Genomic DNA, 17,004 nt, shown 5'->3' with positions numbered 1-17,004 from the left:
GCAAAGACAGACAGATGTTCATGTTGAAGACGTTCTGCACGTTATTAGAGCTCGTCACTCTCCGGCACCGCATCTCTGAATCAGCAACAGAGACTGAACATCTGTCCCGGTTGAGTATCTGACTGCGGAGCAATGTAGAATTTATATTATAGAATATGAAGTATAGAGATTGCATGGTGGCTCAGTGGTTGGTGGTTCTCTTTTCTTCAGCATGATAGTAGCTAAACAGCATGTAAAAATGTGACTATATCTACACTGTATATATATATATGTATATCTACATCTTGTTCCTTCTGTTTTTCTAGATTATATAAATCCCTGTCCCGAGTGATGGGTTTTGATGAAGTTCATCTATACATGCGTCCGGTTCAGTTTGAGTTTGCAGTGAGAAAGGAGACCCCAAAACAGCTTCCAGTGTTCCTTACTGCCCTCCAGGACAGCAGACAGGAGGCTGACAGGTGAAACACTGGCTTTAAGACTCTACTTGCATGCTTTAAAACCAACAAACTAGGTATTTTGCAGCCTCAATTCTGTAATCAATGGTTGTTTTGAAGTTTAAGATGAGTATGTAAAGGTCCCGTGATGCTTTTTGAAAGGTGCATTATTTTAATTTGATGTTTGATGTAATCTAACTGAAACACGAAGAGAGAGCGGCACATACAGTAGCTCCTCTCTCCTGCCTGCTTTAAAAAAAACAGCCTATAGTGTTTTGTTTAATCACAGATCTGCTAGTTAGAGTGGACGCATGGATGCAGACTTGAGCACCGATCTCGCTCTAGAAGTCCCTGAAGTCATTGCGACTGGAGGTGGGATAACGCAGCATTTTATTTAGATTTATTATTAAAGTTCAGAGATATCACTTATTTATCTCAGGATTTCCCTAAATGAAAAGGTGAAAGTAAACATTACCATGGACATCTTAATAAAGGAATAAACACATTAAAGGTCGTCACACACCAGATGTGTCGCTCAGCGGCGCGACACGGCGCGCACATGACAGTTGAAAGTATCGCACACCTGACGCGCACATTCGCATGCTATTTTAAACGGAACGATTCAGATGGTGCTCTGTGGTGCGGCAGAAAAATGAACAGTGTCCTGAGTCTCATTCTCAATCAGCATCACCAGAAGCCATTCAATCCCGCACACACACACACACACACACACACACTACATATATCCTCCACCATGTTGCTGCTAAATAAGACAGTTGTCATGCCAACAGTAAACGGAAGCTCCACATCTTTTCTGATTGGTCCACTGCTTTGGAACTGACATTGATTGACATCATTCATTCATTTTCCTTTGGCTTCAAGAGTTCACACTTAGCTGATGATTAATTATAAGCTTGTTTGGCATGCTGTCCCGGGAGAGAGCCCTGAGCTCATAAGATCCTCGAGCCTAGGGCTCCCTCCCATTTGCAAGGTGAGAGGGGAGTTTGAGCTCAGGTAGATCTCGAGAACTCCCCTGCTTTAGTAACTAATGAACAGATAGTGATTGCTCTTAAGACATAACTACTTACTAGGAACATGTCTATGGTGGCGATTTGAATTAGTCAATTAACTTAAGTTGCATGTTTTTGGACAGTGGGAGGAAAACGGGGAACCCGGGGAAAAGCCACATGAGCATGGGGAGAACGTGTAAACTCCACACAGAAATGTCGGCTGGCTTTGTAAGGACTAGAACCATTGTTGTTCTTGCTGTGAGGCAACAGTGCTAACCACTGGGCCACCGTGCCACCCATCTAGGAAAGGTGGAGGAATCGGGGTGGAAAGGGGGATTCTTCAAAACGAAGATGGCTGTTATATAGAACTTAGGGTATTTATAGTGGCTTAGAAATCGTCTGATTGGTGAATTATAAATTGGATAATGCGGGACCGGCTGCGAGCAATCATAAGCACGTGATCCTCTCAAAATTAGTTTATAAATAAACTTCACTTAATCTCTGATTTAGAATCAGAATCAGTTTTATTGCCAAATGTGCTTCACACACACAAGGAATTTGTTTTGGCTACAATAGCTTCCAGTAGCGTTTCCACAGTGCAGCTGCTCCGTCGACGATAATGTTCCGCAAAACGCCAGAGAAGTCAAAATCCAGTTCTTTATTAGTTGGTGTGCACTGTCGAATGTTCAGCAGCTCGTCCCCGGTTCAACTGATCGTGTTTGATAAACATAAAACAGGACAAATTAACAAAAACAGTGCAAACACTGGAGAGCTCCACACCGAGGCGGCTATCCGCGACGCCATCTTGATGAGGTCTGTCATCAAGATCTGTCTGTTATCAAAGGTCACCACAGTGGAATGATCCGGACTTAAACCAGTGACCTTCTTGCTGTGAGGCGACAGTGCTGTCCACTGAGCCACCATTAGATGTTACTTTCGGTCTGTTAGTTCTTAAGATATCTATAAGCTAGTGTGCTCCAAAACAGTGACAATTTGAGTTTAAAAGATATAAAACTGATATAAACACCCAAAGCTTGCAGTTGGTCACATCCGCCTAACTGGAGCTACGGTTTTATTCATGTCATCTCATACTTCAGTTTCTCATGAAATATTGACAAATGCTCTCTAGCCTCTGACATGCCCCGCCCTCTTCAAGATGCTTCTCATTTGCTTTTCTTTTGATGAACTTGAGCTCAACCACTCTTACTAGCAGAGCTGTGAGAAAAACGAAACGCTATTGGCTGTTTTTTCTAAAGGGGAGGAGCTACTCTGTCAAACCCTCTCTTCATTTTTCAGTTGAGACTACGTCAAACATCGAATAAAAATCCACATTTCAAAGCACTTCACTGGACCTTTAAGTTCTATTGCACAATTGGGAAAATATATTCTTGTTGATTTTGGCTTCTACCTTTCTTTTCCTAGGTTTATCCCAAACAATCCTCCTCTTGCTGTTCAGGAACTTGATGAGAATCACATCTGCAAATTCAGCTTTCGATCTAAAGATGCAGTTGTACAGGTAATTAAACAATGATCGACAACACAGACCTGTGTCTGGGAAAAAAACATGATGATTTTTGAAACAAGTCAAAAAAGTTGCTGCAAGTGGTTCCAAAATTGTATGAGTTTCTTTCTTCCGTTGATCAAAAAAAGAAGATATTTTGAAGAATGTTGAAAATAAAAAAATGGATGATCTTTATTGACTGCCATAGAAAGGGATTAAAAATACTATGAAAGTCAAAAGGGGTTTTCTTTTTTGTGTTTAGCAGAAAAAAGAAAAGAGGATGAGTAAATGATGACTAAATTTTCATTTTTAGTTAAACTGTCCCTTTAATTAAATTCATCTTTATTTCTATAGCACTTTTACAATGTTAATTGTATCAAAGCAGGTTAACAGTAAATTTAAACGGTCAGTCCAATTTTCAGAGTTGAAGTTTAGTTTAGTTCAGTTCAGTTCAGAGTGGTTTAATTTTCACTGCTGAAAGTCTAAACACTGAAGAGTAAGTCCATTGATGCGCAGCTTCACAAGTCCCAAACCAAGCAAGCCAGTGGTGACAACGGCGAGGAACAAACTTCACCAATTGACAAAAGTGTAAGGAAAAACCTTGAGAGAAACCAGGCTCTGTTGGGCGTGACCATTTCTTCTCTGGCAAAACTTTTTGTGCAGAGCTGCATTCTAGCTGCATTCTAGGCACCGAAGGACGTCTATCATGGAGAAGCTGCAGGTGTGAGTAGGTAACCGGCGGGTGTACAGGCTGGCCCACGGGATCAATGCAAATACTCGTGTATCACTGCAGTCTTTTGGGAATCAGTCTGATACTATCCACTACTCCACGACCACCACAGCATCTACTTAGGATACGGCCTGGTCCAGGATTATGGAGACCTCAGAATAATGTAAAACAGACTAACATAAACGCAGATGCCGTTCAAATTATAATGTCTTTTGGGAAGTGTTCCCGGCTCCGGTTACCCTAAATAATGCAGACTAACAATCCTTTAGAGGATTTGGATTTTAAAAGCATTTGTGCTTTGTGTATGCTAATGCAAAGAGATGTGTCTTTAATCTAGTGTTAAACTGACAGAGTGTGTCTGCTTCCCAAATTGTGCTAGGAAGGCTGTTCCAGAGTTTAGGTGCCAGATATGACTATGAGAAAGATCTACCGCCTACAGCTGATTTTGATATTCTGGGAATAATCAATTGTCCTGAATTAATTAAGCGTAGAGGACATGAGGGGGCTGTAATACAACTTTGTGATAATATAGGACTTCTTCATCCTTATAAAAATATGTTTAAAACAAAAGTGGCGCAAAATGCACATGCATTTACAGTATAATAGTAAAATCAGTCAAGAACAAAACAGATGTGTTTTGTTAATTGATAAGAACAAAATATTACATTTCAATCTGTAAATATGAACCTGAGTAGTTTTATTTTCAACACAGGCTCATTCTGAAAATGTATCTCTATATACTTTTTTGGAGATTGCGAATTATAGCTAGAAGTATGTATGGCTGCATTTCGTCTTTAAAACGAATGATATGGAATCGTATGATGCCGTTCCTTTTCGCACTTACCAGCTGACCGCTTACCTCCATGTGGACGGCTTTTCCACTGTTACCAGTTTGTCCAGTAAGCTTGACATGTACTTTGGCGGACTTGAGATGCAGAGAGGAGTTGATCATAAAGACAGGGTTCGGCAAAGAACGCTTCGAGACTGCAGGTAAAACAAAAACAGAAGCCAAAAAAATAAATCAAACAAGTCAATAACAGTTTGAGAATGTGGTAAAATCAGAAAACGTGGTAAAAATCAGAGGGCTTTTCTTCATCTGGATTGCTTTTCAAAACACCGTGGGTTGGGTTTAGGGAAGTGGGTGGGCAGGTCAATCTGTGCTTTTGAAAACACTATCGGTTGGGTTTAGGTGAAGGAGGAAGGTGGGTCAGTCAATCAGTCAGTCAGTCAGTCAGTCAGTCAGTTGACAGCGACCTCTGGTGGATTTACGCGAAAAGAGTAGGGGCGAATGGCACTCGCGAGAGAAATCAGAGATCTCAAAAAGCATACACAGCGACCTCTGGTGCATTCGTGAAAACAAAAACTGCATAAACATAGCTCCTGGGATGTATTTTGCACTCTCCAGAAATGTATATAGGGGTACGTTTTCAGAATGAGACTGTGTTGGTAATTTTTTTGTACATGATTTCTTTTATTACCTGTTTGTGTTTGTCTCTCTTCAGCTGATGAATGAGGCGAGTTTGGAGAATCTGCGGGTGGTTCTGATGTGTCAGGTGGTTCAGAGAAACGCTCTGATTGGAGCACTGAAACAGGCCTCAGTGTGCTTTAGGATGGAGAAAATGGATCAGTCTTCAGATTCAGATTTAAAACTGCAACATGAAGGATCTGAAACCAGGAGACGAGCTGTAGATGATAAAAACAGGTCTGCATAAAACTGATCCAAATCCTATTTCACCACAACTGTATTTGGCATTAAGAAAGTGAAAGATTAAAAACTAAATGGCATTTTTTTCTTGAAAGCAATTTTTATATGCCCAAAACAAAGACACCACTGAGAGGAATGTATCATCAATTATTGAATTAATTCATATTGAACTATTATAGAATTTTAATTATGTTCATCAATAATTGTATTTCTAATATCATTATAAACTTGTATTGATTAAACAAAACATTACTTTTTTGGATGAACTGTCCCTTTAAATGATAATACAGGATTTATTCATCCTTATCAAACATTGTTTAAAAAAATGGCACAAAATGCGTATATGTATGTTGTAGGAAATGTTTACCAATAATCATTTTAACTATTTCTAATTAATAAATTAATTGTTTGCATTTAAATAGAGTAAAAAAAAACAAACATGTCCAAACATTTGTCCAGCACTGTAAATCTTTCTAAAACAGTCATCAACCTATTATGCCCCTTTTTACAAGATGTAAAATAAGTCTCTGATGTCCCTAGAGTGTGCATGTGAAGTCTCATATGATGTTTTTAAATCTTTAAAACTGATCCTTTTAGGCTTTGATCCTTATTGTGTCGTTTTGGTGACTGTCGCTTTAAATTTAAATGAGATTGTGCTCTTTTCAAAAGAGGGCGGAGCTACAAATGTCTGTGTGTCAAAGTGGCAGATTCAAAAACAAGTCTAACCTCCTATGCTAATGAGGGACAGATGGTCACTAGTGGGCGGGGCTTTCTCTCTCTGATGACATATAAAGAGAGAATATCAATCAAAGTGTTTCTGCAGACTGTTTTAATGAATGAATACATTTTTACCATTATTAGCTGGTTATATTCACAGACTGTTGCCACACAACTGTGTTTAAACCCCTTATAAAAGGGATTCTAGCATAATGGTTTCCTTTTAACTGAGAAAAGTGTGTCGTAATTCAGATTTGCAGGAGCTTTTGTGTCCATTCAGCTTGAGAAGGTGTCTCTCCGAGATGAAATGCTGAATGCATTTATAAAGAAGAAAGAGCAGATGAGTTCGCTGAAGATGAACTCTGTATGTACTGTAAGCCTCATTTGATTTACTCAATATGGAGAAATATCTAGCCCAGTTTTAAGTCCATCAATTGTTTTTTAATAGGAAGACATGTCCAGGATCAAGAGGAAACTGATTGTGGATTTCTGTCACAGGTATGCTGCAGAGTTATCAAAAATAAAACATTGCAATATTTAGTTTTTATGCAATATATATTGCGATATGAAATATTCTGTCATTTTGTATAAATCACAGTGATGTATGCGTGTACTTGAACCAGTGACAAATCGTAAGGCACTATTATAAACAACATCCAACTTTTTCAAAACATTCAGAGGTACATGCATGTGAAGTACATCTCCATAATCCAATATTGATAGAAGAGTATGTTCAACTTAATGTTTTCGAGATACAAAGGATAATTCTTCTAAGCAAAAATAAAAGCCTAATGTTGGTGTCAATATGTTGATTTGGAGTTTTTCTGGGAAGGGAGGAAATGACCTCCAGTGTGGTTTTCAGTGTTGGGGTAATACATTACAAGTAACAAGAGTTACCTAATAATATTACTTTTCAAAGTAACAAGTAAAGTAATGCACTACCGCCAACTGAATGAACCGCCAACTATTCCAGCATATGTTTTACACAGCGTATGCGCTTCCATCTGCAACCCAGTAATGGGAAACATCCACACACACTCATTCACCCACATACACTACGACCAATTTAGTTTATTCAATTCACCTATAGTGCATGTCTTTGGACTGTGGGGGAAAACAGAGCACCCGGAGGAAACCCACGCCAACACGGGGAGAACATGCAAACTCCACACAGAAATGCCAACTGACCCAGCCGGGAATCGAACCAGCAACCTTCTTGCTGTGAGGCGACAGTGCTAACCACTGAGCCACCGTGGGGATTGATTGCGGTTGAAATTGAAAAGCGCGGGGGGTGGATTGATCACGGATGAAAGTGAAGAGTGGAGGGGACGTGTGGATGGTGATCACGAATGAAAGAGAAACCTGGGGGGGGGATGGGATCGAGAACCCTATAAGTGAGAGCGGGGGCCGTGGGCGGTTGGAGGTGGTTGGCTTAATTATAGATGAAAGTGAAAAGTGGATGGGGGAGGGAGTGGGATCGTGGATGAAAGTGAAGAGTGGAGGGGCGGGGTTGTGGATGGTGATTGTGGATGAAAACGAAGAGCATGGGGGAAGTGGCGGGGTTTGGGATTCATTGTGGTTAAAAGTTCAGAGCTGGGAGTGGCGGGTGGGGGTGGATTGATCACGAATTAAAGCGCAGAGCGGTGGTGGGTGGGGTGAGTGTGATCGTGGATGAAATTGAAGACCCGGGGGTGGGGGGGTTTGCGCAGCCCCTCGATAATGTCTCTTCTCTGGGGGCCCCCTAAATGTATGGGCCTGTAGAATCGACCTAACTAACGAGCCCCCTGGCGCCCCTGTGTACAGCTCTGGGTTCAGGAAGTTCTCTGAAGATAACATTATGCTAAATTATCATTTTTTTAATGTGTTTTTAAAGTTAAATGAAGGTGTAGGTTATACAGTGCGATGTTAATTGCAGAGCTTCTCTATTTATTTCTCTATTTCTCTTCACTGGCTGCCCGTGCACTTCAGGATCCATTTTAAGTTACTTTTATTTGTTTTTAAGTGTCTGAATGGTGCTGCACCCCTTTACCTCTCTGAGCTTCTCTGTCCCTGCACATCTTCTCATTCGCTCAGGTCAGCTGACTAGCTCCTCCTGGGTGTGCTCAGGGCAAGTCGAAAGCTCAGAAGGGATGGGGCTTTTGCTGTGGCTGCACCAAAATGGTGGAATGAGCTGCCGTTGAATATTAGACTGTTACTGTCCATTTTTGGATCTCTTCTTTAAACTCACTTGATCACTTTGGCTTTTAGCACAGCATGAGATGTTGACATATTGTTTATTTATTTCTCTTTTAAAGTATGTGCTATGCTTTGTTTTACCCTCTATTGTCAGCACTTTGGTCAACTGTGTTGTTTTAAAGTGCTTTATAAATAAAATAGAATTTAAAAAGAAGAAAAAAAACCTCAGTAATCAAAGGTAAGGAAAAGTAATGCGAAAGTAACACAAAAGTAACATAATGCATTAGCTACCATAAAAAGTAACTAAGTAAGACAATATAATAATGCATTACTTTCAAAAGTAACTTTCCCCCTACACTAGTAGTGTTTCTGTGTGTCTTCCAGGTTTAATAAGCGTGTGTGTGAGTGTTTTGTTCGAGGGCAGCTGATCTCTCTGAGCTTCAGTCTCCTGTCACTGCTGCATGAGGTGCCACACATCAGAGACCAGCACTTCATGATGGGCAAACCTGAAGACCACCGAGCAGACCTGCAGGTCGAGGGTAGATCGAGTCCTGATCCCAGGTGAACATGTGGAAAGAAATTACTCTTCTGAGTAGGGATGCATGGTATAACCAAACTGAACTTCAACTCTTAAAACTGGACAATTGACCATAATCTTCTATGTGAAGCTGCGTTGACACAATCTACATTGTAAAAGCACTATAGAAATAAAGATGAACTGAATTGAATATTAAAGACAAATGTGATCAGCCAAAAGCATGCTAAATAATTTGATATACAATACAATATTTGTAAAACAAAAATAAATAATGATATACCTAACATACAGCTGAAGTCATAATGATTAGCCCTCCTGTGAATTCATTTTCTTCACAGGATTTCCTATAGTTCTTTGCAAGATACTAGTTTTTTCAAGCTGCTAGTATTCAGCTTAAAGTGATATTTATAGGTTTAACTAGGATAATTAGGTCAACGAGACAAGTTAGGATAATTATGGCCCGTTTCCACTGAGTGGTACGGTATGGTACGGGTCGGTACAGGTCACAGCCTTTATCAGGCTTGTTTTTCCACTGCTTAAAGGGTACCAATGGTACTTTTTTGGTGGGCATGGTGTACGACAGAAAGTTTCAGTCGACGTCATTCTCGCTCAAGGTAATGTGAAAGTAAATCTGTACGAGTCATTCTCATATCATATCAGAAGCACTTCTTACAAAACAGATGCTTTATACACATAAATGCTTGCTATAAATGTCATTACTAACCTTTCTATGAACATGACTTGATTATAACTGCAGATCAGTGCGAAATAGCCTACTGTAATGTCTGTAATTATATAAAATAAATAAATAAATGCAACATATATGAACACATACAGACCCTTACAGTCTCTGAAGTGTTATCAATTACAGAAAAACTACACACAGCATACATTTAACTGTATTTGGGTTCAAAAACAACACAAAATATAGCCCACAGTCAGTGCAAACCTCTCATCTGTGTCTTTAATCTTCAGCAGCACATGTGACCTCTGTTAGAAAGTAATTCCATTATTCTGAGCTCATAATAGTCCAAAAGATGATGATAATAGTTAAACATGGCAGTTTGTTCATGGTTTAGGTTGCTTAAAGAATCACTTGCTCCTTTGTTTTTTCGGGCTTCTCCTTTCTTTTTCCGCACGTCAGTTTTGCGTTTGTCCGTTTCTGACAGGATGTCAGAAGCACTTCAATAATCATGCACATGTTATTATCATCGGCATCAAGAAGTTTGTTATTTTAAATATGTCGCACGGCGAGCTCAAGCGAGAAAGCAAAACCGCTTGCACTTTAAACAGTCTTGTAAAAAACAACAGGTCACATGGTAGATTCTGTTTTTCTTCTTGGCTTTGTGGCTGTTCATCAAGACGACGACAAGGTTTGTTTAAGCTCTGGTTGACCATGGCTCGTTTTTATATGTATATATTATTACGTTGTAATGTCTCGGCTGTGTTTTTAAAAATGTCGTTTTCCTTGTGCACGAACTAGTGATGTATCTCTGTAAACCAATAGCATTCAGTTGCACGTCTTGCTCCGCCTTTTGATACCCTTTTGTTGTGCTTGGTACTCTTTGCAAAGGGTAAACAAAAAGTTGTATGGTACGGTCCGCTTTTAGTTACCTTTTGACAGTGGAAATGGCCATAAAAGCGTAGCGAACTGAACTGTAACGTATCATACCACTCAGTGGAAACGTGCCATTAGGCAAGTCACTGTATAATGATGGTTTGTTCTGTGGACAATCGAAACTGGGGCTAATAATTTTGACCTTAAAAAGGTTTTTAAGAAATTAATAACTGGTTTTATTCTATCCGAAATAAAACAAATTTTCTCCAGAAGAAAAAATATTATAGAAAATACTGTGAAAATTCCTTGCTCTGTTAAATGTCATTTAGGAAATATCTGAAAAAGGAAAGGCAAATAATTCTGACTTCAATTATACATAAAAAAAAAAAAAATTAATTAAAAAAAAAAAAAAAAAAAAAAAAATATATATATATATATATATATATATATATATATATATATATATATATATATATATATATATATATATATATATATATATATAGCAATAGGCAAGTTTGATAATATCATTATATTCTATATGTTACTTCTGTACAATAGTTATGTTCTGTAGTTATGTTAAATTAAAAGGTTATTACTGTACAATGTGAACCTATGGATCAGCTTAAAAACGACTTTGATTGGTTAATGTAATACTTAATGTATTACTGATAACGAAAAATTCTGTTGATCCAATGGTTCACTTTGTTTAAAGCTAAAACCATAAAACTTTTTTGTTATCTGTGATAAACAAAATTCATAAATGTATAATATCAAATTAGAGGCATTACAAATATGACATTTCTGCATAAATACTATATATACATTCATTCATACATAAAAAGACCACCCTTTTCAGAATGTTACTGCCTTTCTAAATCAACTCTTATCAACTTTTGGCCATTCAGGACATTTCAGCCTCGTCCCAGAAGACTGTTATCAGCCGATGGAAAGCGTCTGCTGAATCTGTGGTTCGTCCCACATTACACAGAAGTGCTGCTCATGTTCAGGGCTCTGGAGGAGAAGGTCAGAAACTTATCTGCAGCTAGTATAAACACGATAGAGAGTCCCAATCCCTTTTAAAAATACAGTACTCCTAATTAATTGGTTTAGCAACGCAGTGTTTCCAATGTTACATATTCATGCACAGTTACAATGGCATACATAAAACTGCAGAAAGCATTCATAAAAGGCTGTAGACTTCCTCACCATTTACTCGCACTCAGGTGGTTCTAAACTTTTATGAATTTCTTTCTTCTTTTGAACACAAAGCAAGATATTCTGAAGAATTTTAAATACAAAAAATATATTTAAACTGCATTTGCATTGCAATTTCATGTCTCAAATGCTGCATGATATTTTCTGCTCTCTAACTTCACTTTTCTTCATTTACTTTGCTTTACTGTGCTTTCATTTACTTTATAAAGCACAATGCAACGTCAGTCGTTGACTATTGTGCTGTACACAAACTGTACACTACCTGACAAAAGTCTTGTCATCCCAATTGTCAATCCCATCCCAAAAGTCCCAATTGTAAGAGCAACAAATAATAACTTATATATACTGTATCGTATATATACTGTAAGTAAAATATAATATAGGTGTTTTTATTTATATATAATTTGTATTATATATTAACATTTAATTTATAAATATAAATCTGCATTTTCTCAAATATACACATGTATGTGTGTAATTAAATATATTTATACAACAGTGTCTGGTTCTTTAATCTGATTGCTGATAGCCATACAATATTCTGCCAGTAACAGCACATGTCTAGCCTCTTCACCCTTGTGTATTACTCCACCCACATACAGCAACAAGCAGAGAATGCTCTACAGTTTGACAAATATTGCTACTTTTGAGGCTTTTTTAAATGTATGAATTGTATGAGAATGTAGTTGTTTAGATTGCAACTATGCAGTTTATTTATAAGGATAGTGCCTATTTTAAAATATTTATATTTTCTGAGAGACAGCCATCAGTCTGTCTTTGAGCAAAGACGGTTGACAATTCACAAAATGGGGACAGAGACTGCATAATAAACCCTTAGAGGAGGAAAAATACAGCGTAATTTTAAACTACAGCTGATCAAATCATTATTAAACAGGTAAATGACTTGAAAATGACCAGAAAAGTCGATCTCTCTCTTTTATATAGTGTAGTGCTGTGTTTATACCATAGTAATATTGTGATCTCCAGATTGCAACAGAGAAATACTGGGAAACTCTGTAGACTGATGGCATTTTATGCCGTTTAGCCTTATAATCTTAAAATGTGACTAAAATCAGCTGTTTTTGTCATCACTTTAGACATTATGCTTGACTAGAGAATCACTCAAACACTAGCTCTACGGTGACGTTGGTGATTGAGCAATGGTTTCTGCTGTTCTGACGTCAGCTGCAGATGTGAATGAATGGCGGAAAAAAGTAGTTCCTCTTACAAAAGGGTTTTAAGACTCTCAGTGTTTGATTTTCTTTTTTATACACACGATTATGCCATCGAACTGTTGTATAAATGCAATATCACACTAGTAGCAGTGTGATGTGGCTGTATATCGTCACTGATGGGACACTAAGGCACTCAGACTGCGCCCTTGTGCAAATGCACGCCTCCCACCAGTGCCAATATACTGCCAGTGCAAATATATATATATATATATATATATATATATATATATATATATATATATATATATATATATATATATATATATATATATATATATATATATATATATATATATACACAATATATATTATTATTATTTATTTTATTTTTTTTTTGCACAATAATGCCTTTTGTACATTACCTTATTGTCTGTTGGGAGAATCCTCTGTCAATTCCAGTCCCAAAAAAAACATGTAACTTTTATTCAAGCAGCAAATTAAAGTCAGAATTTGCCAGTGGTGAGTAATGAGTAATTTTTTGGCTTGACTGTATATATTAAACAAAAGCTTTTATTTTGAATGCAATTAATCCTTTGATAGCACTGCTTTGTTTGCTTATACACCATTCACCTTCAGTCTTGCCTTATTTGTTTGACTCATCTGTTGATCTGCAGTTTTTTATTGAATGTATTAAGTCATATATTGTTTGCTCTTGCTGCAGGAGCGTCAGCAGGCTCTTCAAAACTCTCTGCAGATCATTTCAGCTCTCCATGATATTGTTTATTACCTGGTGAGTTTTGCTCGATTGGGGAATCCAGACTCTTTGTTCAGTCGCAGTAGCGCTCAGAGGCTCACGGCGGACTGGGGAGGTTTAGAGAGCATTGGTATGTGATCATCGAATAACAACACAAACTATACTCTTTTTCCACATGTGGTTACTGTGCTTCTGCTGCATTTCAATTATGAGTTGTACTTTTGGTTTGGGGAAATTCCATTCAAACAACTGAAACAAATCATAATCGCATTACGTTTGGTTAAAAATATAAAAAAATTATTACATTTTAAATTATTAAATTATAAAGATATTAATATATAAAAATTATTACAGCTGAGCACTGTATTTGTACACACACACACACACACACACACACACACACACACACACACACACACACACACACACACACACACACACACACACATACACTTACCGGCAACTTTATTTGGTGCACTTGTTCAACTGCTCGTTAACTCAAATTTCTAATCAGCCAATCACATGGCAGCAACTCAAAGAAAGGTGATTTAAGTGACTTTAAACGTGGCATAGTTGTTGGTGCCAGACGGGCTGTTTTAAATATTTTAGAAACTGCTGATCTACTGAGATTTTCACGCACAACCATCAACCATCTCTAGGATTTACAGAGAATGGTCTGAAAAAAAACGAGAAAATATCCAGTGAGCGGCAGTTCTTTGGGCGCAAATGCCTTGTTGATGCCAGAGGTCAGATGAGAATGGCCAGACTGGTTCGAGCTGATAGAGAGACATCAGTACCTCAAATAACCCCTTGTTACAACCGAGGTCTGCAGAAGAGCATCTCTGAACACACAACACATCCAACCTTGAAGCGGATGGGCTACAGCAGCAGAAGACCACACACAGGAGGGTGCCACTCCTGTCAGCTAAGAACAGGAAACTGAGGCTACAATATGCACAGGCTCAGAAACATTGGACAATAGAAGATTGGTCTATAGCACTTTTAGAAAACGTTGCCTGGTCTGATTTCTGCTGCGACATTCAGATGGTAGGGTGAGAATTGGGCGTAAAGAACATGAAAGCATGGATCCATCCTGCCTTGTATCAAGGGTTCAGGCTGGTGGTGGTGGTGTACTGGCGTGGGGGATATTTTCTTGGCACACTTTAAGCCCATTAGTATCAATTAAGCATCATGTCAACGCCACAACCTACTTGAGTATTGTTGACCATGTCCATCCCTATTTGACCACAGTGTAGTCATTTTCTGATGCCTATTTCCAGCAGAAGAACGCACCATGTCATAAAACGCGAATCATCTCAGACTGGTTTCTTGAACATGACAATGAGTTCACTGTACGCAAATGGCCTCCACAGTCACCAGAGCTCAACCCAATAGAGCACATTTGGAATGTGGTGGGAGATACGCATCATGGATGAGCAGCAGACAAATCTGCAGCAACTGCGTGATGCTATCATGTCAATATTTCCTGTATCTTGTTGAATCTATGCCACGAAGGATTAAGGCAGTTCTGAAAGCAAATATATAATATATATATAATATATATAATATTCTTATTTTTAAGGTAAAAGTTTATACTGTTGAATAATAAATATTACCACACATCCTAATATATTATTTATTTAATTTAATTTAATTTAATTTAATTTAATTTAATTTAATTTAATTTAATTTAATTTAATTTTATTTTATTTTATTTTATCTTATTTTATTTTATTAAGAAATATTTAGAATTGTTTCCATTGGAAAAAAAGAATAATATTTCCTAATTATCCTTTAAATTACATGATGTAAATGTATGTTTCATTATTATTATGGTTATTATTATTAACACAATAATAATAATAATGATGATGATAATGATGTTAATGTTAATGATGATGATAATGATGATGATAATAAAAATAAAATAATAAAAACATTTTAGGTAAAAAACAATACTGCTGAATATTGAACATAAACCTACAATAGAATATGAATAGTCTTTTGTAGGTTATTTTATTTTTTATGGGGCGTTGGGAAAAGCTTGAAATGCTGTGTATCTTGCAGTCGCAGTGTTTGGTAATGCTGTGGTGTTTGTCTGAAGGGGCTGAGCTGTGGGACGTCCAGCGACAGATTGAGTCTCTCCGTGAGTCAAGCAGTTCAGAGAGTGTCGGGCGACTCCTGCAGTTACACAGAGACGTGCTTTTCCTGCGCTTTGATGCCGCAGTCAGATACATGATAAGGTGCTTGTAAACCACAGATTTAATTCACAGTATTAATGATGATGTTAATAATGTAATCAAGTTTGAGAGGAGGCCGAGGGGAACGCCTTTGAAAAGACCAGATTAGATATGTAATATATTTATTAATGCTGCTTGCTTTTGTTTTGTTTTGTTTTGTTTTTTCTGTTCTGTTGTGTTTTGTTCGTTCGTTCGTTTGTTTGTTTGTTTGTTTAATATTTATCCAATTTCACATTTCTTCAAAAGCTTTCCATTTTTGTCTCTCCACAAGAGATGCGTTCCTCTCCTCTGGAAACCTTTCAGCCTATCAGAGTGTGACTGAAAACATGAGCCACGCCCTCCCTATCATGAGTGACAGCAAAGTGGGAGGGGCCAATTTCCTCCCCATTCCTCAGCCTCTAGAACCGGCCAGTCTTCAGGTGATGAACATTCAGATTGATTTACCTGATAAATTTACGTTTATTTTAGTCACAATTTAATTTAATTTAATTTCATTTCATTTCATTTTTCATTCATTCTCTTTTCGGCTTAGTCCCTTTTTTTAATCCGGGGTCGCCACAGCGGAATGAACCGCCAACTTATCCAGCACAAGTTTTATACAGCGGATGCCCTTCTAGCTGCAACCCATTTCTGGAAAACTATCTTTAATAAAGGGACCAGTGATTCCTACTTTGCATCCTAGTTTCTGGAGTGTTTAAAACATATTTTATTAATTTGGCGAATTCCAGAAGTAAAAACCTCCAATGAAAGAGGGTGAGCAATAGGTAGCCAAGAATGAAAATGCACTACTTAGTAATAAAATATACATTCTGAACTCTTTAAAACTCAAGAAAACAACAACAAAACAATTAACATTAATGCAAAGATTGATTCATAAATAATAAAACCAATAAGCAAATAATATAAAGTAAATATGAAAAAATATTCATATAAAAAAACATAGAAAAAGGGAAGCAAATACTGGTCTAATGTTGATACACAAACACAAACTTTATTATTCCCTTCAGTCTCCTTCCCTGTTCCTTACATTTAACTATGATTAATTCAATTAGGACATAACTTTTATAAACATGTCTCAGGAAAGAAATGACCAGTGTGCAAAATATGTCAGTGAAAGACGCTTCAATATTGCATTTCAGTAAAATGCGTTTGAGACTAGAAAACGGATCTGTTAAACCAGGAAAAATTAAATATTTCATAGCAGAGCAGAAACCTGCTAAAAAAGAGCATTCATGCTGAGTCAGGCCCT

The 17,004-nt window shown here is 37.5% G+C and overlaps 1 protein-coding gene and 1 long non-coding RNA gene across 2 annotated transcripts in view; both read left to right on the top strand.

Moving 5' to 3' along the window:
• Positions 1 to 371: 371 nt before the first annotated feature.
• On the top strand, positions 372 to 5,364 carry LOC130244223 (uncharacterized). Its single transcript, XR_008839212.1, has 3 exons — positions 372 to 458; positions 2,867 to 2,960; positions 5,178 to 5,364. It is a non-coding gene; the product is annotated as an uncharacterized LOC130244223 (long non-coding RNA).
• Positions 5,365 to 6,387: 1,023 nt separating this feature from the next.
• Positions 6,388 to 17,004, top strand: part of si:ch73-242m19.1 (coiled-coil domain-containing protein 162) — a 51,753-nt gene continuing 41,136 nt past the window's right edge. Inside the window, exons 1-7 of the mRNA XM_056477297.1 lie at positions 6,388 to 6,461; positions 6,546 to 6,595; positions 8,657 to 8,833; positions 11,277 to 11,394; positions 13,483 to 13,645; positions 15,620 to 15,758; positions 16,027 to 16,174. Coding sequence (XP_056333272.1) covers positions 6,405 to 6,461; positions 6,546 to 6,595; positions 8,657 to 8,833; positions 11,277 to 11,394; positions 13,483 to 13,645; positions 15,620 to 15,758; positions 16,027 to 16,174 — 852 coding nt within the window. The 5' untranslated portion in view covers positions 6,388 to 6,404. The remainder of the gene's footprint in view (positions 6,462 to 6,545; positions 6,596 to 8,656; positions 8,834 to 11,276; positions 11,395 to 13,482; positions 13,646 to 15,619; positions 15,759 to 16,026; positions 16,175 to 17,004) is intronic.

This window comes from Danio aesculapii, chromosome 17 (assembly GCF_903798145.1).
Source record: "Danio aesculapii chromosome 17, fDanAes4.1, whole genome shotgun sequence".
NCBI classification, from domain to species: Eukaryota; Metazoa; Chordata; class Actinopteri; order Cypriniformes; family Danionidae; genus Danio; species Danio aesculapii.
This window is presented reverse-complemented; position numbering and strand designations above follow the sequence as displayed.